General features: G+C 47.9%; 1 protein-coding gene across 1 annotated transcript in view; it reads left to right on the forward strand.

The window, feature by feature from the left end:
• The first annotated feature begins 3,744 nt into the window (after positions 1-3,744).
• Positions 3,745-21,145, forward strand: part of MOGAT2 (monoacylglycerol O-acyltransferase 2) — a 46,468-nt gene continuing 29,067 nt past the window's right edge. Inside the window, exons 1-2 of the mRNA XM_074942957.1 lie at positions 3,745-3,840; positions 14,778-14,956. Coding sequence (XP_074799058.1) covers positions 3,747-3,840; positions 14,778-14,956 — 273 coding nt within the window. The 5' untranslated portion in view covers positions 3,745-3,746. The remainder of the gene's footprint in view (positions 3,841-14,777; positions 14,957-21,145) is intronic.

The raw sequence follows: 21,145 nt of genomic DNA on the forward strand, positions 1-21,145 counted from the left end.
GAGTTTGTTATCCATTATTCTTCTGGTTAAGGAGGCTCAATCGTCTGGTCAGGGAGCAGAAATATCATGTGGTTGATGACAAAGCTACAGAGAAAGGATAATCTAGTGATTAGAGCACACCAGTACTCAGCCCTGCCTGCCACAGACTTCCTGTGAGATTTTGGCAAAGTCACTTAGCCTCTCCGGACCGCCATTCCCCATCTATACAATGAAGACTTAATGATAATTATTTCTATTGCAATAGCATCTAAGGTCCCACAGGGGGATCAGGATCCCATTATAACAGACAACAAACAAGCCACAGAGACAGCCCCTGCCCCAGAGAGTTCACAAGCTAAGATTTAGACAAGACACGGTGAAGAAACCGGTGGAAGGACAAGTTTGTAGCAGACATAAGTTAGTCATCAGGATGTTCTCAGCCATCACAAGCCTAAGCACTATTTAGCTCTGATAAAAGCACTTTAGATTCAGATACTTTAAGACCAGAAAGGTCCGTTCTGATCATCTAGTCTTGTCTAATACAGGAAATCTATACCCTGTATCTATCTCAAAAACTTGTGGCTGTACTAGTACAAAGTCATACAGTGTTGATTTAAAAACTCCACGCAATGGAGAATTTATCACCCCCTATTAGCAAACTGGTTAGAGATCATACAGTGTTGATTTAAAAACTCCACGCAATGGAGAATTTATCACCCCCTATTAGCAAGCTGGTTAGAGACCCTCCTTTAGAAATTTTCATCTTGTTTCACATTCAACTCCCAGCAACTGGATCTTGTGACACTTTGGTCTGCTGGGTGAAAGAGCCATCTAGCACCAGATATTCTCTTTAATAAGATAAGCAGATTGAGCTCCTTTAGTAAAGTAAGGTAGCTCTCCTTCGAGCTCGCTAATTTTTCAGTATCCGTTTTTATCCAGAGATTTCCAAAGCATCTCCCATAGAAAGTGTACCTTTAACGCCTGATAAAGAGGAAACCGAGGCACAGTGAAACTAAACTTGCCCACAGTCACACAGCTGGTGAGTGGCGGAGCAGGGAACTGAACTCAGATCTTCAACTCCCAGGGTGGTGTCCTTGTTGCCGCCTTTGAAAGCAGTACATAAATCAGAACAAGAGTTGTCTAGTTTCCCAGTTGTCAAATCTATTTTTCCTCCTTACAGTAGAAGGTAGAAGTTTACTGTACGCTTCAAGGTTGTTAGAAGAAATGAATCCCTTCTGGTACGTGTTGAGTTCACCACCTCACTTATCTCAATCATATGCCACATGCCCCATTTATAATTCAAGCAAATATCATGGAGATCATGATCCAAGTGAGCTGTGCAATCAGAGAACCTCTTGCTGCCCACCTCTAACCACACACCTTGCTCTTAGACTTGATGGCAGAATCTTCTCTTTTCTCTCTCTCTCTCTCTCACTACAAATTTAATCATTAAAATCAATCAGCTGAAAACCCCAGGCTTTTGTCACCACAAAAGCAGACAATTCACGTGAGCTCTATCTTGGGGCTATTCTGGAAACTGAAGCTAATGGAGAGTGCAGCGAGTCGTCTACTGATGGGACATGTATACCAGGACCACAGCTGGTGCTCCACAGATAGCTGAACACAATTTATTGGGGAAGAGTCAATGTGGCTTCTGTAAAGGGAAATCATGCCTCACCAATCTGTTAGAATTCTTTGAGGGGGTCAACAAGCATGTGGACAAGGGCAATCCAGTGGATATAGTGTACTTAGATTTTCAGAAAGCTTTTGACAAGGTCCCTCAACAAAGGCTCTTAAGCAAAGTAAGAAATCATGAGATAAGAAGGAAGGTCCTCGCATGGATCAGTGTGTGGTTAAAAGACAGGAAACAAAGGGTAGGAATAAATAGTCGGTTTTCAGAATGGAGAGAGGTAAATAGTGTTGTTCCCCAAGAATCTGGACTGGAACCAGTCCAATTCAACATGTTCATAAATGATCTGGAAAAAGGGAATAAATAGTGAGTTGGCAAAGGTTGTAGTTGATACAAAATTCCTTAAAATAGTTAAGTCTGATGCAAACTGAGAAGGGTTGCAAAGGGATCCCACAAAATTGGGAGACTGGGCACCAAAATGGCAGATGAAATTCAATGTAGATAAATGCAAAGTAATGCACACTGGAAAACATAATCCCAACTATACCTACAAAATGATGGGGTTTAAATTAGCTGTTACCACTCAAGAAAGAGATCTTGCAGTCATTGTGGATAGTTCTCTGAAAACATCCGCTCAATGTACAGCAGCAATCAAAACAGCTAACAGAATGTTAGGAACCATTAGGAAAGGGATGGATAAGAGAGAAAATATCATAATGAATTTATATAAATCCATGGTACGCCCACATCATCAATATTCGTGGAGTTCTCAGACTCAGAGACTTTAAGGTCAGAAGGGACCATTGTGATCGTCTAGGCTGACCTTCTACACATTGCAGGGCATAGAACCTCCCCCATCTACTCCTGTAATAGACCCACAACCTCTGGCTGAGTTACTGAAATCCGCAAATCATGATTTAAAGACTTCAAGTTACAGAGAAATCCACCATTTACCCTAGTTTAAACCTGCAAGTGGCCCGTGCCCCATTCTGCAGAGGAAGGCAAAAAAAACCCAGGGTCTCTGCCAATCTGACCCTGGGGAACATTCCTTCCTGACCCCAGATATGGTGATCAGTTAGACTCTGAGCATGTGGGCAAGACCCAGGACCCAGACACCTGGGAAAGAATTCTTTGTAGTAACTCAGAGCCCTCCCCATCTCGTGTCCCAGCACCGGCCGTTGGGGATTTTTGCTACTGGCAGTCTTTTGTAGTTCCGCTAACCTCCTTACCAATCTCCCCCTCCAGCTGCAGTAGCCATGAAAGATCCAGTCCCTTATCTACAAGGTAAACCTTTTAAAATCAGATTCATCACCCCCAAAGCAACAGAGCTTCTCGCCTCTGCCCAGCAGACACCAACACCCTCAGCTGTTGTGTCTTCCTCATTTTGTAATATTGTCTCCCTGCATTTGCCTTGCTCTAAAAGAAGAAATAGCTGGATTTCCAGCTTCCAAAGCTGCACTGCTGGAGGAGAATTTTGCATGGGTCCTTCAGCTACATACAGTCTGCAAATACAAGAGCCCTTGACAGTGCAAACAATGGACCTGTCTGTGCTTGTCCCTTCTATAATAAGAGAAAAGAAAACCAAAAACAATTCTCATTTACAGTTGTCATGGAGCGTTGTATGGGGAGAAAGAAAAGTCTCTCTCCGTGGCCATGTCTCAATTTTGTGTGTGTGTGTGTGTGCGCGCGCGCTCCAGAGACCAAGTCCCTTCCTAGAAGCAGATGCACAGCTGAGTACTTCAAGCAGCTGGAGGAAAGAAACTCCTCCCCCCCACCCCCGGAAATAGGGACACACATGAATAAAAGGTCAGATCAGGGTCCTAAAGAGAGCCTATTTCAAGGATGGTGAGTAGGAGGTAAGATTGTGAAACCCTAAGTGACTGTTTGGTTTTTGTTTGTTTATTTGTTGAGGGCTTTGATTTACAGTCCCTGTCTACTCCCAGAGAACATTCTTCTACTCATGCTTCCTGAAATGGGCTGGGCTTGCTGATAACAAGATTACCAACCTCTGTACTCACTGTATGTTGCACAACTTGCTGTACTGTAAGACAGTGTAAATACATGCAAAAGACTTTGCTCTCTGCTTTTCCCACTTGAAGAAAGTCCTGTGCCTTTTGAATCACACACTTGGTCCAAGATGAAGGTTGAATTTGCTCCTCTCTCTATTCCTTTAAAGAGAAGGCTTCAGACTGCTTCAGTAGTTCAGTGGGTCTTCAGTTTCCTGGGACTAGGTAAGATTTATTTTAATATCTCTCTAGAGAAAAGTGCTATCGCAGCACCTTACAGAGGAAGAAAGAGCCTGTGACCCACATTACAGATGGGGAAAGTGAGGCACAGAAATTAACCTCTCACACCAATACAATGGCAGAGCTGGGAACAGAGCCCAAGCCCACCAACGCCTATCAGCTAGCCACTGCACGATGCTGCCTCCTTACAGCGCGAGCAGCAATACATTTGTGCAGAGAGAAGCTGCGGACGCCCCCACATCTCTCCCTTACCAGACTCTAAACATTCTGTAGGTTAGGAAAGCAGGATAGAATCATAGAATCATAGAATATCAGGGTTGGAAGGGACCCCAGAAGGTCATCTAGTCCAACCCCCTGCTCGAAGCAGGACCAATTCCCAGTTAAATCATCCCAGCCAGGGCTTTGTCAAGCCTGACCTTAAAAACCTCTAAGGAAGGAGATTCTACCACCTCCCTAGGTAACGCATTCCAGTGTTTCACCACCCTCTTAGTGAAAAAGTTTTTCCTAATATCCAATCTAAACCTCCCCCATTGCAACTTGAGACCATTACTCCTCGTTCTGTCATCTGCTACCATTGAGAACAGTCTAGAGCCATCCTCTTTGGAACCCCCTTTCAGGTAGTTGAAAGCAGCTATCAAATCCCCCCTCATTCTTCTCTTCTGCAGACTAAACAATCCCAGCTCCCTCAGCCTCTCCTCATAAGTCATGTGCTCTAGACCCCTAATCATTTTTGTTGCCCTTCGCTGGACTCTCTCCAATTTATCCACATCCTTCTTGTAGTGTGGGGCCCAAAACTGGACACAGTACTCCAGATGAGGCCTCACCAGTGTCGAATAGAGGGGAACGATCACGTCCCTCGATCTGCTCGCTATGCCCCTACTTATACATCCCAAAATGCCATTGGCCTTCTTGGCAACAAGGGCACACTGTTGACTCATATCCAGCTTCTCGTCCACTGTCACCCCTAGGTCCTTTTCCGCAGAACTGCTGCCTAGCCATTCGGTCCCTAGTCTGTAGCGGTGCATTGGATTCTTCCATCCTAAGTGCAGGACCCTGCACTTATCCTTATTGAACCTCATCAGATTTCTTTTGGCCCAATCCTCCAATTTGTCTAGGTCCTTCTGTATCCTATCCCTCCCCTCCAGCGTATCTACCACTCCTCCCAGTTTAGTATCATCTGCAAATTTGCTGAGAGTGCAATCCACACCATCCTCCAGATCATTTATGAAGATATTGAACAAAACCGGCCCCAGGACCGACCCCTGGGGCACTCCACTTGACACCGGCTGCCAACTAGACATGGAGCCATTTATCACTACCCGTTGAGCCCGACAATCTAGCCAGCTTTCTACCCACCTTATAGTGCATTCATCTAGCCCATACTTCCTTAACTTGCTGACAAGAATACTGTGGGAGACAGTGTCAAAAGCTTTGCTAAAGTCAAGAAACAATACATCCACTGCTTTCCCTTCATCCACAGAACCAGTAATCTCATCATAAAAGGCGATTAGATTAGTCAGGCATGACCTTCCCTTGGTGAATCCATGCTGACTGTTCCTGATCACTTTCCTCTCATGTAAGTGCTTCAGGATTGATTCTTTGAGGACCTGCTCCATGATTATGATTATGATTATGATTATCCTGCTCCAGGATAGCACATCTCAGAATATGTTTAATAATAACGAAGAGGAGTGGAAAGTTAAGTCCTTTCTTTGGACACAAATGACGTTGCTCTTAATTTGGATACTGTGCCCAGATACGGGTGTGTTAGGAAAAGTCTGTCCTGCAGCCTGTAAATTGCATTTGCCGCTGCACTCTGCCTTGTTTCTGTTATCACCACCCAAACAGCATAGTCCCAGGATTTACTGAGCGCTCCCTTTCTGTGGCTTTGCCTTATTTAGGGATTTATTTAAAAAAAACCCTGCAAGCTAAGAACAGAGACTTGGTGTAGTCTGCATCTCTGAGCCACTCTGCCCAGCCCCACTCCCACTTCTTACTCAGAGCTGGCCTCTAAATTAGTTATCCTTTCACCTCCTTAGGCTTGCCTTTTTGCTTGTCTAATTACACACGTGCTCGGTGTTACTCATAAAAATGCAACCCTGATGATCACAATGCCTGGACTCAAGTTAGTCGTAGGAGCATCTACAAAAATGCATTATGGCCGAAGGATGTAGAAGCTGGTCTGCCTGCACTGAGCAGCAGAGTTCTTTGTTTAGATAAACAAACAAAAAAAAAAGGCAGTTTCCGAGGAAACCCAGCTTGGGCAAGGAACTCATTCAAAAGTTCAGAAGCTCAGAAAACCTATTATCGTGCAGCTAACAGATTAAATTAAATAATAATGGAAACGAGAGGGAGAGACTTGCCGTTCTATTAAGGCAGTATTGTTCAATGGACAGAACGTGGGTGTGGGAGTCAGGAGATGTGGGGCCAGATTCTCAGCTGGTGTAAGGTAGTTCTGTTGCTTTATACCAGTTCAAGATCTGGCCCCTAGGTTCAGCCACAAGATCAGGAATAAACTGGACCACTGTCCCACTGGCCAAGCCATTTAACCTCTCTGTATCTCAGTGACTATAGGAAGTGGCTAACTTATTGTGGCAGATGCAATGTAACTGTGCCCTGGATACAAAGAGGCACAGCAGAGGTTCTTTGGGCAGAGAACTGGGGTCTTGCAGGGAATCCAGACCTGCAAGGAAAGCAAAGGCTGAGGTTTCGTTTTGTTGTTAACCCTCTGGCATGGCTACGTTTGGACTCAATGCTGTGTGATCCATAGCATCGGCCCCTTTATATTGTACCAGGCGCACCAACAGCCCCTAAAGCCGCCCTAACTGGACAGTTAATCCTTCCCCTTTCCCCTACAGCTCTGAGGAATGCTTAGGTGGTGCAGAGCTGACATGGCCAGCCCTACACCATCCCAGCATGTGTGGTGTTTCAGTGCATGTCAGAGCATTGCTGGGCAATCGCTGTATTGCCTTGCACCTGCTCTAATTTGCCAAGTGCTGGTTTAATGTCTGTTATAGCCTGGGGAACCCAGGAATGCAAGGGAGGTGTACAGTTCCCTTTCCCCCTCCAGGTTCTGCACAGAATACAGCTCCACTGGACCCAGTATGTCTAGGTTCTGTTCAGAAAAGTTCCTCTCCCGCATTTATAAAATGATGGGCAACCTTCCTCCAACTGAGCTAAATAGCTCAATGATTGTAAAGCACTTGAAGTTCCCCCTGTAAGAGGTGGTATATTTGAGGGTTTTAACAGCACACTGGTAGCCAAGTTGCACTTTAAGTACAAGTGGAGTTCTCTAATCAGTGACAGGAACAAGTTTTGCTCTTATTTCACGCTGATGTAAATCAAGAGCGACCCTGCTGAAATCAATAGAGTTATGGTGGTTTAGACCCGACAAGTGAACAGAATGAGCTCCTTTGACTTCCAAGGGGTTACTTCTGGATCACACGGTTGTAAGGATAGAGCTGGTCAAAACTCAGAGTTTCAATTCTGAGAGAAATGCTGAAGTTTGTTATTGTTCCAAACTGAAATTTCTGGGGGGCAAGAGGGCGGGGAATCAAATAGTTGAAAAAAAAGTTGGTTTGGGGGTCAAACAAAAATGTTTTCTTTAGATTTTCACTTCATAGCTCATATTCTATATATAAATGTGCATGCACATACACACACAAGCACCCCATAAAAAAACCAAGGTGTTCCAAAAAAGTGTCAGAAGGGAACCTTTCAACATGGCTGAAATGCCGACAGTTTCACACCCTCCCATTCCCCCCAAACAGAACGTTGTTGACATCAGAAATTTCCGCAGGAACACATCAGTTTTGACAAGCCAGCATTTTCCAATGGAAAAATATTCAGCCAGAAATTTTTTGATGAGTTCTATACAAGGACATTACCCTGTAAGGTGCTGTGTGCCCCCAGCCAAGGAGGCTTAGTACCACCCAAACTCACAAGATCAGGCTCTAAATGAGCAGAGTTTGGTCCCTGGCTGCTAATCTCTGGCCTAGAAAGGTTCAAGGTTCGGCCCTGAGATAAGGACTCTCCAAGGTACAGTCAAGCTGTGCCAGGCATTTGCACAGACCTTTAGCTGGAGAGCCAGAAATCAGCCATTCAGCTTTACCTCCTCTGGTAGCTGTTGCTATGGTTATGCAAATGAACCAATGCAAGGAGAATGGGGCAGCTGGGAAGTAAAGAGGAACCATTCTTTCTCAAGAGGGGTGCTGGATAGCTCAGCACATGAATGGCACAGCCAGATCCCAGGGGCTGGGCCAGCTCTGGGGGTAGAGTCTGCTGCAGTTTCTTTTTCAACAGGCAGACATGATCTGCATCTCCACGAGGCTGAGGTTGGGTCCTGGAAAAAGAGAAAGAGAGGCACGTGAGAGAGAGAGAGTGTGTGTGTGTGATGAACATTGAGGTCCTGCTTGCTTCAGAAGCAGAAAAAGCTTGGGAGGCACAAAGCTTGTGGGGGGAGCGTGTGAAAAAACAGTTTGCACCTCTCCCATCGGACGCTTACAGCCTCAAGAGCTACCCTAGCATGTGCCTCATCTGCCTGGAGTTTTGCATGGCTCCAGAATCAGCAGAACCCAGCTCCATTCTCATTTACCCCTCTGCCCCTTTCAGCCTGCCTCTGCTCCAGTGCCATGGCAGTGGCGGTTCTGCGCCTGGACACAGGGGCATCTGCATCATGTGGATCCCCCCAATGCGTCCTGGCACTTACCCTGTGACGCAAAACTTGGGGGAAGTGGTAAACGATGAAGAGGACAGGGCACTGATGCAGAGCGATCTGCATCGCTTGGTAAACTGCCACAAGCAAAAGACATTCATTTTAATGCAGCTAAATGTGAGTGGATACAAAGACTGTAGGCCATACTTACACAATAGGGGACTCTATCCGGGAAGCAGTGACTCTGAAAAAGATTTGCGGGCCCTGGTGGATAATCAGCTGAACATGAGCCCCCCATGATGCTGTAACCAAAAGAGCTAATGTGATCCTGGGATCCAGAAACAGGGGAACCTTGAGTAGGTATAGAGAGGCACTGTATTTGTATTTGGCACTGGTGTGACTGCTGCTAGAACACTGTGTCAGTTCTGGTGCCCACAATTCAAAAAGGATGTTGACAAATTGGAGAGGGTGTAGAGAAGAATCACGAGATGCTTAAAGACTTAGAAAATGTGCCTTATAGTGATGGATCTCCTTGAGCCTATCTATTTTGTTTAGCAAAGAGAAGGTTAGGAGGTTACTTGAGTACACCCTATAAGTACCAACCAGGAGAACAAATATTTCATAATAGGCTTTTCAATCTGGCACCTTATAAATGCTTATGATAATTAGTGTGTGATGTGCCATCTGGTGTATTGGTGCATCACCCCCTACTGGATGGGATTAGAGCTACAAAATGTTGTCTTAGGCCCTATGCTGCTGAGAGACCTTCCTTTAGTTCACGCAGTAGTGCCAGAGAGTCAGCCCCAGTGGACACTGATGTCACTTTCAGAATCTGAAGAGCCTCCATTCATAAGCCACCGTTCTTTCAAGTTAAAGACTAAATGGACAGATACTAAAATTTCAGGATCCGTTGACATCTGGGCAGCTAGTTTTTCTGGGACATGAGCCCTCCTTTGACATAGACATAAGAGTCTCTCACCTTTGTTGCTTTCTCTCCTCGAATAGGTTATTTAAAGCCATAAAAAGCCATTGTTGATGTTTCAAGAGGTTCAAAAGGAACCAGCTGAATTCTGAGGGAATCCACTACAAAGAACAACCACTAGGCAGCAGGAGCAGATGCTCACCCCAGCCCTAAAGACCATAATCATGTCTCCTACATGGCAGAGCAGAGCAGTAACCACTAAGATAACACACTCAGCAGTGAGACCCAGGAGGACAGCATCCTAGACAGCACCAGGGAAATTACACCTAGGAATCCAATACAGCAGTGTTACACAGTAACCACTAGGCATCAGGGCTGATGCCAGAACACTCATAACTTGGCAGCCTAATGTCTAACGACAGGATCTTAGATTCTAGGGCAGGAATGAAAGCCCTGGCCTCTTGAATTCTGCACAGCAGTAAATGCCAAGGGCTAGATTGTGTCTAACCCTAACCTGGTCCCACAGGCAAGGGGAGAATATGGATCCCTTTTGCCTGGTCACCTACATGCTCAGGGGGGCAGAGTGGGCAGAGTCATGGCTGCATGATGTGTACACACACAAGCAAAAAATAGAGCCCCAGGAGGAATTATGCCTCTGTGCTCCCCGCTTCCCCATCTGGGGCAGTGCCCTGTTATGGGCAGCATGATCTAACCCAAAGGCGTTACAGGCACTGCAGCCTGGGCACCTTTAAGGGCTAGCTCTAGACTCGGACAGAACTGCTGTATGGGAAACGGGAGTTCAGTGCGGCATGTTTTACAAGCACATGCACTAGTAAGCTAGGGTGGAGTCCGGTGGGGTACAGCACCTATTCTGCACAAATAATCTATTAACAAAAAAGACAACCACCTGAGCCTAAATAACAGGCATTAATCATCATGAGACATAACTGCAAGAATAAATCTAACTTTACTGACCAGCAACTGCTTCTGGCCAGGAAGAACACTGCCTCCTTGTAATACATACTTTGGGCTGGGTGCAATAAGATAAAAAGGTAATTAGATATTATGCAATTTTGCAGCAGGCTTGTTTGCATGGCTCAGAGGTGTATTAAGAGCATGGCCAATTTAATGTCAATATGGGGCTTTTGTACATCATCTTGTCCCCAGCGCCTAATTTAGCTTTGGGTGCTGTTTTCACAACGTGTTATAAGCAGTCCATGCCCTTGAGTTGTGAAAGGTCATTTGTAATATTTAATTTCAACATGATTGTCAGGTTGAAAGGTCCTGGCTCATTCTACCGTGGATTATTACATGAGATTCCCATTGAATTCTGTGGAGCATCTGTAGCTCTGCAATGGTCTGGTCTATTTATTTTTTTGTGTACTGCATTTCTGTGCGCCTAGGCATCTTGTCTGCTGGAGGCCATTGTATTCAGTTTAGATGGACACACTCCAGCCTGCAGCATCTGCTCTAGGAAATTGCATAGTCCTATTTCAGCTCTATGCAGAGTTAGATAACATGGGGCTGCTAAAATGCTTATGCTAGGTCTACACTAGAGCTTATTTAATTGGTAGCACCTGTGCTTACAACTGCAGAGCTGTTTGTCAGTGTCTACAAGGCTTTGCAGTCATTTTGCCTGAAGATACGACTGCACTTTGTGCACACAAAAAAAGAGAACTGCAGAGCAGTGCAGACGTCTCCTGGTTAAGAAAAACCAAACAAGAACGAGCTACAGTGATGTCAAGAGAGCACTGTATGTGTCTCCTCTAGCAAGATGGATCTGAAATGAACTCAAGATGGCAATTACTGCCAGCCGACTGCTATAAGGGTGAAGATCTAGTATTCAGGGCATAAGATCCATCCACATACACCACAATTTCAGTGGAAGCCTGTTACCCAGTACACAGGAGCCTGCAGCAGCATAAACTTTAAAGAAATTCTTATGTTATCAATCACACCCTTACTGGGTCCTTACCTATGTGCCTGGGCCCAGTGACTGGTCGCATGACTAGATATGCACAGGACCACAATTTGGATTTTCTGACAGAACTTTATATATGCTGATGATAGCATGTTATTTTTATTGTCTGTTGACTTCTTGAGCTTTGCTCTGAAGCTTGACAGCTCGGTAGTTTGTCCTCCTGCAGGAGAGCAGGAAAAGCGAGTGTTATGTTTGGGCTGCACAGTGTAGAACAATGTTGGTTGTTTTTTAAAAAAAAAGTGTTTTCAGATTTTAAAAAAAAATCCTAGAAAGGTTTTACACATTGACTCCCCCTTCCAGTCACACCCAAATTCCACTCTCACACAACCCTCCTTCCCCACCCCTGCCCCAGATACAGTCATGTAGGGGATTGAAGGTAGCAAGCAACCTGTGGGCTACAACCGGTACTCCAGCCTATGACCCAGAATAGCCACTGTACTCTCTGTAGCAGCTGTGGGCGGGGTAAGGCCACTTGATCAGCACATGTGGATTCAGAGGCCCTCCCCACCCAACAGCCCCCTCCATGCTGGCCCAGTGGAAGCCAGCATAAGGGGTGACTGCCCATGCAATAGGGCCATTGGCACCTGCCCACTTCTGGGAGGGCAATGCAGGGGATTAAGTGGTGCAGAAGGTCTTGGGCCAATCAAGTTTTGCGGAAGCAAAATAAAGACTAAATTTTGGGCCTAGCCCATCTGATAATGGTGGTAGATTACTTAGGGTCAGCGTCCAATAGCTACAGAGCAGTACTTGTGACAGTAATTGTCAGCATTGCCAACCTCAAGAGATCAAAAGACATGAGACTGGCATCAAATTGTGGGGTTTGTGTGTATGTCTTTTGACTTTTTAACTCCCCCTCTATTCCTCTGCCGGTGCGTGCGTGATAATTGCAGGTTGAAAAACAAAATCAACCTTTAATGCACACAAAAGTGCCACCTCTCCCTGGCTGCTTGGATGGAGACTCTGCTTAGTCTTGTCTCACCCCTAAAATCCCTTTCCTCTTACTGTCTGACTTGCCCCCCTCCTGGTGTATTTCCTTTGGTCAGAGAAGGGCTGGATGGTCAATCGGTTTAGAACCACTGACCTAAATTAAGGCATCATTATTCACAGATAAATGTGTTACTTTTTAGGGCTGATGAGTTAGACATTAATTTAAAGTTCTTTTAATATGAGTATCATTCATGGAGTATCACAGCAAAGACAATATGGGACTGGCTTAGCCTTTTACACTTCCCAGGCCGCCCCACCCCATCCCCCGACTCTTTTGCCCAAGACCCTCCCCCCGACCCCAGCCTTCACCCTGCCTCCCCCTGTCCAGAACCCCCCTCCCTGACTTCCCCTGAACACCCCCCGGCTCCAGCCTGCCACCCCCTGCTCCCTCCCCCCCGGGTATGCTGTCACATATTCTGTACCAGATACAGACTAGCTACAGAGCTTGCTTATACGCACCAGATGTGTTCCTCATAAGATCCCTTAATGCGCAGCCAGGTATGGCTGTTGGCTGAGGTGAGCTTAAATAAGGTATTTTACACTCAGCACCACCTAGTGGGTGAAAAGTATAACACAGTTTAGGGTTTCATTACAACTGTCCTCCCTTCTTGTCCTCTGGAACCCCCGCTTCCACTCCCCTCACCCTCTCCTCACTCCCCCTCCTCTCGAACCCCCCCTTCCACTCCCCTCACCCACTCCTCTCTCCCCCTCCTCTCAAACCCCCGCTTCCACTCCCCTCACCCTCTCCTCTCTCCCCCTCCTCTCAAACCCCCGCTTCCACTCCCCTCACCCTCTCCTCACTCCCCCTCCTCTCGAACCCCCCCTTCCACTCCCCTCACCCACTCCTCTCTCCCCCTCCTCTCGAACCCCCATCCACTCCCCTCACCAACTCCTCTCTCCCCCTCCTCTCGAACCCCCCCTTGCACTCCCCTCACGCACTCCTCTCTCCCCCTCCTCTTGAACCCCTCCATCCACTCCCCTCCCCACCACTCCCTCTCCCTCCTCTCGAACCCCCCCTCCACTCCCCTCACCTCCCTCCCCCCTCGAACCCCCCTTTCCACTCCCTTCCCCACCCCTCCCTCTCCCTCCTCTCGAACCCCCCCATCCACTCCCCTTGCCCACTCCTCCTCTGAGCCCCCCTTCCACTCCCCGCGCCTCCCTCCCCCTCCTTTGGAGCCCACCCTTCCACTCCCCTTCCCACTCCTCTCAACCCCCCTTACCACTCTCCTCAGCACCCCTCCTCTCAAACTCCCCTTCCACTCCCCTCACCACCCTCCCTCTCCAACCCCCCCTTCCCAGTCCCCTCACCACCACCACTTCCACTCCCCTCCCCCCTCCTCTCAAACTCCCCCTTCCACTCCCCTTGCCGCCCCTCCCTCCCAGTCCTCCGCAACCCCCCTTCCACTCCCCTCCCTCCTGCCCCCAGTATGCCCCTGCACCCCTTAAATCTGCCTCCTGATCCCCCTCACTCTCTCTATGCACCTTTCAGAGCATCTCCCCTGATCCTCACAGTCCCTGTGTCCCGCCCACCCCCCAGATGGTTGGCAACCATGTGGCCTGTGGGCCTGGCTTCATGTTCAGTGTCATGAGGGAGGTGGCAGTCAGCTTTATTAAGGGCAGCCCCCTTCCACATGCAGACAGACTGTAGGGGAGTGGCAGCTGTTAGGGACACATGGAATATTCAAAGGCTATTATATCAACTTCATAAATGTACGTATCTCTGTGGGCTAGATGTTGTATTCTAGCTCCATGGGGGAGTTGTAAGAGATTCCTGCATGAACTAAAAGTCACTTGGGGGGCAGAGAAATTAATACAAATCCTTAGTCTGGAAACCAGGCTGGAGAACCCTCCCTGCCTGGGGGAAATTGCATAGACTGGTTTGACCTGGTTGGCGAAGCCTAGCAAGCAACGACCTGAGAAGTGAGGACATTGAAACCTACCAGGGGCTCCATGTGGCAGATGGGTATTGTCTAGTGAGCATGCAGACAGGCGGTTTTTTGTTTTTAAGGTATGTTCTTTCTGTAATGCTTTTGTTCTGAATAAGTAGTATCTTGCCTTACGAATGCTGGCAAGTCACTGGTGAACTCTGTCATTGGCCCTACCAGAATTGCAGGTGCTGCCATAAAGTCAGGTCTTCTAATGGGATCACAGTGGATAGCAGCTAAATCCCTAGTCTACAGGGAAGGAATCCCAGAACTCTGCCCTGCAAAATGTGATGGGTAGAGGCCGGAGATCTGACTGAGGTGTCCTCAAGAAGGCAACAATGGCAGTCAGAGGTGCAACTGCCTTGGAAGTCATGATATTTCTGAGTAAGTTCTTTCACCTCTTGACCCCAGCCGAGCCTGGTTTGCCCATTGACTGCCCTGTTTTTATCTCAGCACAGTGCTGCATAGCTCTCTTCATCGGCCTCTTCTTCACTCGTTTGTGGCTGATCAGCGTCCTGTATGCAACATGGTGGCTTCTGGACTGGGACAAGCCAAGCAAAGGTGGGCGACGAATTCACTGCATCAGGAACAGCGTCATCTGGAGATACATGAGGGACTATTTCCCCGCCACTGTAAGTGCAACCAAAGGTAGGATCTAATCCAGTTCCCATTGAAGTTTATGGGAAGGAACTCCCATTTTGTTCCATGGGCATTAGATCAGGCTCTTACAGCCCTGAAGAGGGGCCAAGGGATCCTAGCACTGGACCTAATAAGTCAGCACTAGATTTTACTGCTTTGTCTTTCACCGCCTGGAGGGAAGGGTGGGCTAGAGATTAGGGCAGAGGGTAGGAGACCTGGTGCTTGACCTTGTAATAGTTGTTTAGCCAGCATTTTCAGACCCACAGACCTAAATAAATCTGGCTTTAGATGCCTACCTCTTCAGTTTCACTACACCTTGGGAGGTAGGGAAATAGTCTCCCCATTTTCCATCCATGTGTGTTTAGATTCTTGTCCTGCACCCTCTGTGGTATCTGAGCACTTTTAAGGAAGCTGAAGAACCAGGGATGCTAAGTGAAGTTACACAGCCAGTCAGGAGCTGAGATTGGACTTGAACTCAAGAGTTCCTGGCTCATAGGTCCTGTTCTTAGAGCAATTTACAGACAAGTAGCTGGCTGGAAATTAACTGGCTTGAAGTCGAGACTGTAGCCCCCAGCTGCAGGGCCGAATGTACATTTTAAATCCTAACTGGCGCTTTGTTTTACTGTTGGCTATACAGCACCCTGAGTGCACATGACACAACGCGCATGTGCAGAACCCATGAGAGGGCTGGCTTCAAAGTGCTTGCAGTTTCCAGGCATAAGCTGTGCAGTACAAAGCCATAGGCACTGACTCTGTGGGTGATCCGGGGCTGGAGCACCCATGGGGAAAAATTAGTGGGTGCTCTGCACCCACCGGCAGCTCCCGCCCTGCCCCCCGGCCCCAGCTCACCTCCGCCTCCCCTCCGTCTCCACCCCTGAGTGTGCTGCCGAGTCCTGCTTCTCCCTGCTCCCTCCCAGCGCTTGTGCTGCGAAACAGCTGTTTCGCGCAGCAAGCGCTGGGAGGGAGGGGGGAAGAAGAGGAATGCGGCGCGCTCGGGGAAGAGGCGGGGCCGGGACGGGGATTTGGGGAGGGGTCCAATAGGGGCAGGGAGGGGGCGGAGTCAGGGCTGGGCCAGGGGCTGGGCCAGGGGAAGTGTGAGCACCCACTGGCACCAAGGAAAGTTGGTGCCTGTGAACAAAGCAACGTATTACGGAGAGTCAGGGATCCTGCCATGGAGTGAGACCAAACTAGGCTGGAGTCTGAGCAACTTTAGGTCAGGTCACAAGACCTGCCTCTTCGACAGCTGCTTGGGTGCGGGGGAGAAGCTGACAAAACCCCCAATCAATGCTCCCAAGAGCCAAAGCCAGAGCCTCCAGAAGTCCACTACTACAGGCCTCGCCATGCCAGCCTGTTAGCCTGGGAGGCAGACAGATACTACTGCTAAGTACAATAGAGAGGGTTGACCCGGTGAGGATCCTACAGGCAGAACACTTCAAACAGGTGGGCTGTCAGGAGCTCAGAGAGGGAGGGCCATGGGGCAAACATTAACCGGGAAGATGTTTTCCATAGATTCCAAGGCCAAAAGGGACCAGTGTGATCATCGAATCGGATCTCCTGGCCAAAGGACTTCCCTGAATTAGAATCTACCTTTTAGAAAGACATCCAATATTGAATTTTAAAAAACGTTGCCAGTGACAGAGAATCCGCCACAACCCTTGGCAAGCTGTTCCAGTGGTTAACGACCTTCACTGTTCAAAAACTGCCCCTTATTTCTAGTCAGGGGTTGTCTAGCATCAGCTTCCAGCCACTGGATCTCATTACACCTTTGTCTGCTAGACTGAAGAGCCCTCTACCGCCAAGTTTTTGTTCCCCCTTTAGGTATTTACAGGCTGATCAAGTCACCCCTTAACCTTCTCTTTGATAAATGAATCACTATAAAGATAAGGTTTGCAATCCTTTAATCGTTCTTGTGGCCCTTCTCTGAACCCTCTCCCATTTATCAACATCCTTCTTGAACTGTGGACACCAGAACTGGACACAGGATTCCCAGTGCCCTTATGACCTCCCTAACTTGCGATTCCCCTGGTTATACATCCAAGGATTGTATTGGCCTTTGTTGGCCACAGAGTCACACTGGGAGCTCATGTTCAGCTGGTTAGATACCTAGCATTTTGTGGTTGTTGTGAATAGGGTGGCATTAAAGGCAGCACAGAGTTGGGAGTGGATGAAGGGGGCGAAGGGAGAGATGGTCAGCAGAGAAGATGGGTGGGACAAAGGGACCAGCAGAGAAGCCTTCAGGGCAGGGATATAGGGAAGGTACAGAATGGGTGTAGTGGGGCTGCCATCCTTCTAAGGCTTCATGGGGGAAGCGAAACTTGATCTCCAGTGTCTTTGAATGAAAGATACCCTGAGTTATTAAAGGAACTGGGGATACCCTAGGGCAACAATGGTGGAAGTGTGTTCTGCTATACATGAGCCTGTCATACATGAACCTTGGTTACTGGCATTCAGATACCGCACCCCTCTGACAGCAACGGTGAGCAGCCCTGCTTTGGGTCTACAAGGAATATTTCTCTGCAAGAGCATGTATTTAGTGCACTTCTGAAGTGCCAAGGACACGCACACTGCTGCGGCTGCTTCCTGTGAGGGAAGTGAAAGGGAAGTGCAGCGCTGCAAGTAATAAGAATAAATCGGTGCAGAGATTAGGGGTGGGCAGAAGACAACCCAGAGTCTCTGTCTGGCCAGAACTCACTGGTGGGTTTTGATTTGGAGCCAGTGGGGGAAAAAGGTGGATGCTTGTGTTACACCTGCTTCATTTGGGACGTCTGCCTTTAAATAATCCGTGCAGTCCTGGAGTTACAAGATGCAGCCTGTGGCCACCCTCATCTTTTAGGCCTCAACTCAGCAAAGCACTTTAGCTCAGGTTTAGAGCATAGTCCATACTTTCCCAAGTCAGTGCATCCTTAAGGAGGTGCAGCCCATGAAGACGACTGATCCCAGCCAGTACCGCTCATTTTCCTCCGAGCAGCCTTAGAATGAGTCTGCAGGCAGCTGATAGCAAATACGTGCAGGTGTTTGGGGTTCAGGGGCCTTGCTATTCCTACAGCAACAGAATACAGCCGGCTACCCTACCAACCTGCCCCTCGTCCAGACTTGCACGTGGGTGCCAGAGAGGCACTTTATGGGTTTGTAGGCACATTTGTTTTTTTTCAGTGTTTTTAAAATATTCCAGAATGCAGGACACCATCTGGCATTCCAGCATTTTCCAGGGGATGAAGTCCCCCAATTCTCCCCTCCCCCTACTCCACTACCCCTTATTTTAATGGTTGCTTCCTTCCAGATGCCCCACTGTTGCTCGGCTAGGTGCCGGCACTTGTCATTCGTGTACATTAGTTAATTAAGCCAGCCAGCTTTGCAGAGTGTTATTTGCCCATGTGTCAGGGTTGAGTAATATTTTGTAGGGGAGTGAAATCTCATTTGTTTTTTCGTTACCATCATCATGACAGCAACGAGGCGGGGGGGATGGGTGGCCTGGGCTGCTTCAAAGTGACAATTTTACAAGGCTGTATGAAGCCTTTAGAGCACAATGCGATAGGAAATCTGCAGTTCTTGCCTATCTGTGAAATGGGGATAATGAAGTACAGTGGGACTAACCTGTAGTCGTCAGCGAGCCAGAAGTAGATCCAAAAATAAGTTCTTCAAGTCTCAATTTACAGTCACCTGCTCTAACTACTGGACACTTTCCTGTGAGCTTGTATCATTTTTCCCAACAATTCTTTAACAGACCAACCTCCACTCCTCGTTAAGTCCTATCAACACGACTAAAGTGGTAAGAGAATTACTTATTATTTGCACTTCAGTAATATCTAGGGGCCCCAGTCAGGGATCAGGGCCCCATTGTGCTAGGTCTGGTATAAACAAGAATAAAAAGACAATCTCTGCTTTGGAGAGCAGCCAGTCTCCTTGAGCCCCATTCCAGCAGAGCCGCATCTGGCTCTAAACACTAGACCAGAGAGTTTCTAAGAGTCCCCATTGCAAAGGGCTACTGGATCTCCCCTGCATCCTGCTGGACTACAGCAGCCATACTAATCTTTAAGACGTAACATTTTAAGCCTTTCTGAAATTGCTCTCCTGATGCCCATTGTACTTTACATTTCCCCTGGGTGCAGTGATCAAAACTAACAATGCCTTTGAATCTGAGTGCCCAGTGGCACTGTAGACGTTAGGGATCCCTCTGTGATAAGGAAGGAGCAGAGGCTGCAAGAGAGATATTTATGCTGTGGACAAGGAACAGTCACTGCTGCAGAGCTCTGGTCTGGGAAGGATTAATATTGTCAACAATAATACTTGAGCACGGCTACATAAATGCTGTTGTTAAAATGCTGTACAGACAGTAGCTGATTGAATCTCACAAGACCCCCATGTAATAGGCAATTATCCATCACCAAGTGGGGAGACTGAGGCACTGAGGAGCTGAGTCACTTTACAGTCACATAAGGAGTCAGTATCAGAGTTTGATTTGGAATGCAAGAATTCCCAGTAAAGGGCCATGAAATATTTGCATCACTTCTGGGCTCAAGGTCCAATGCCTTCCACAAACAGGAACAGAAGGGAGACTTGTGTCACTGAAGTCAGAGTCATACCAAGGGCAAGTCTGGGTCAGCACATTCACACAGCTACTAGATTTGCAAGTCCCCTTCCTCCCTCCTGGCAAGCCACCTGCCCTCACCAAGGGCCCACTGAAATCAACAAGAGTCTTTCCATTGGTTTCAGCAGGCATTTGGTCCGGCCCCCAAGAGCTCCAAGTTCTCTCCCACCATCTAAGAGCAAGTCCCTGGAACAGGGTGGCGTGCCTCTTTACAGGCCAGAGGCCTGGAATTAGCCAGCCCTTCCTACCACACCCAGGCTGGGGTGTGGTGTTGAATGAGTAGAACCAGCTGGGTATGGTGGAACTGCTTCTCTCTAGGGTGACCATCTGTCCCGTTTTTAAAGGGACAGTTCCATTATTTGGGACTTTTTCTTATATTGGCGCCTATTACCCCCAACCCTCTGTCCTGTTTTTTCACAGTTGCTATCCGGTAACCCTACCTATGAAGAACAGCAGGGAGCTGCAGAGAGGGGGATTCTCAGGGAGGAACAAGCAGTGTCACTGGCTGCTGGGAGCCAGCAGGCAAGACTAAGTTTTCAGGGAAGAGGCTCCAGGCAGGGAAGGTGTGGGAGACCCCCCCAGCAGGAAGACAGGGAGCAGGGACTTGAGAACTTTTATTCTGAATGGTTTGTCAGGTTAATAAATCCACCCATGGGGAGGGGTGTTGCTGAAGCTAAGTGAGTGTGTGATGTTTTAAAGGGGCTATGAAGAGGGGAAACTGAAGCAGAGCTTGCAGTGCTACCCCCGGCCATGAGGGGGCACTCAGGAAGTAGCCAGCCTGTTCAGTCTCCAAATCTTCCTTTCCCGCCCCTACCTTTAGATGGCCCTGAGGGGTCCCTGGTCCGGTTGTGGGGGGAGGGATTGGCTGGTGATCCCTGTGGGAGGAAGAGGAAAATATCCTGTGGAGTTCAACAAACAGAAAAGCTTAACTCCTGTTGAATATACAGGTTCATAAATTATAAAGCCAGAAGGGACCACAGGGATCATCTGCTCTGCCCACCTGTCTAACACAGGTCTGAGAACTTCCCTAGGAAAAGCATCCAGAACAGATCTTTTAGAACCACATCCAATCTTGATTTAAAAATTGTCACTGCTAGAGATTCCACACCAGCCCTTGGCCACCTGTTCCGATGGTCAGTCACATTCACTGCTAAAAACACTGCAGCTTCTTTCTAGTCCGCCCCTGTCCAGCCGCTGGACTGTGTTATGCCTTTCTCTGCTGATGGAAGAATCCTGTATTATCAAATTTCCATTCCCCACACATAGATACGTACAGACTGCTCAAGTCACCCTTTAACCTTCGCTTTGCTGAGCTCATACAGTGAGCTCCTTAAGTCCAAGGCACGTTTTCCAACCCTGTCATCGTTTTCACGCTCCTTCTCTGAGCCCTCTCCAATTTTGAAACATCCATCATGAACTACAGACACCAGAATGGAGCACGGCATTCCAGTAGAGGGTCTCATCAGTGCCAACACAGAAGTAATATAACCTCCCTATTCCTACATGAGATTCCCTATGTATACCTCCAAGGATCACATTAGCCCTTTTGGCCACAGCATCGCACTGGGAGCTCATGTTCACCTTATCATCTACC

Source organism: Natator depressus, chromosome 1 (genome assembly GCF_965152275.1).
Source record: "Natator depressus isolate rNatDep1 chromosome 1, rNatDep2.hap1, whole genome shotgun sequence".
NCBI classification, from domain to species: Eukaryota; Metazoa; Chordata; order Testudines; family Cheloniidae; genus Natator; species Natator depressus.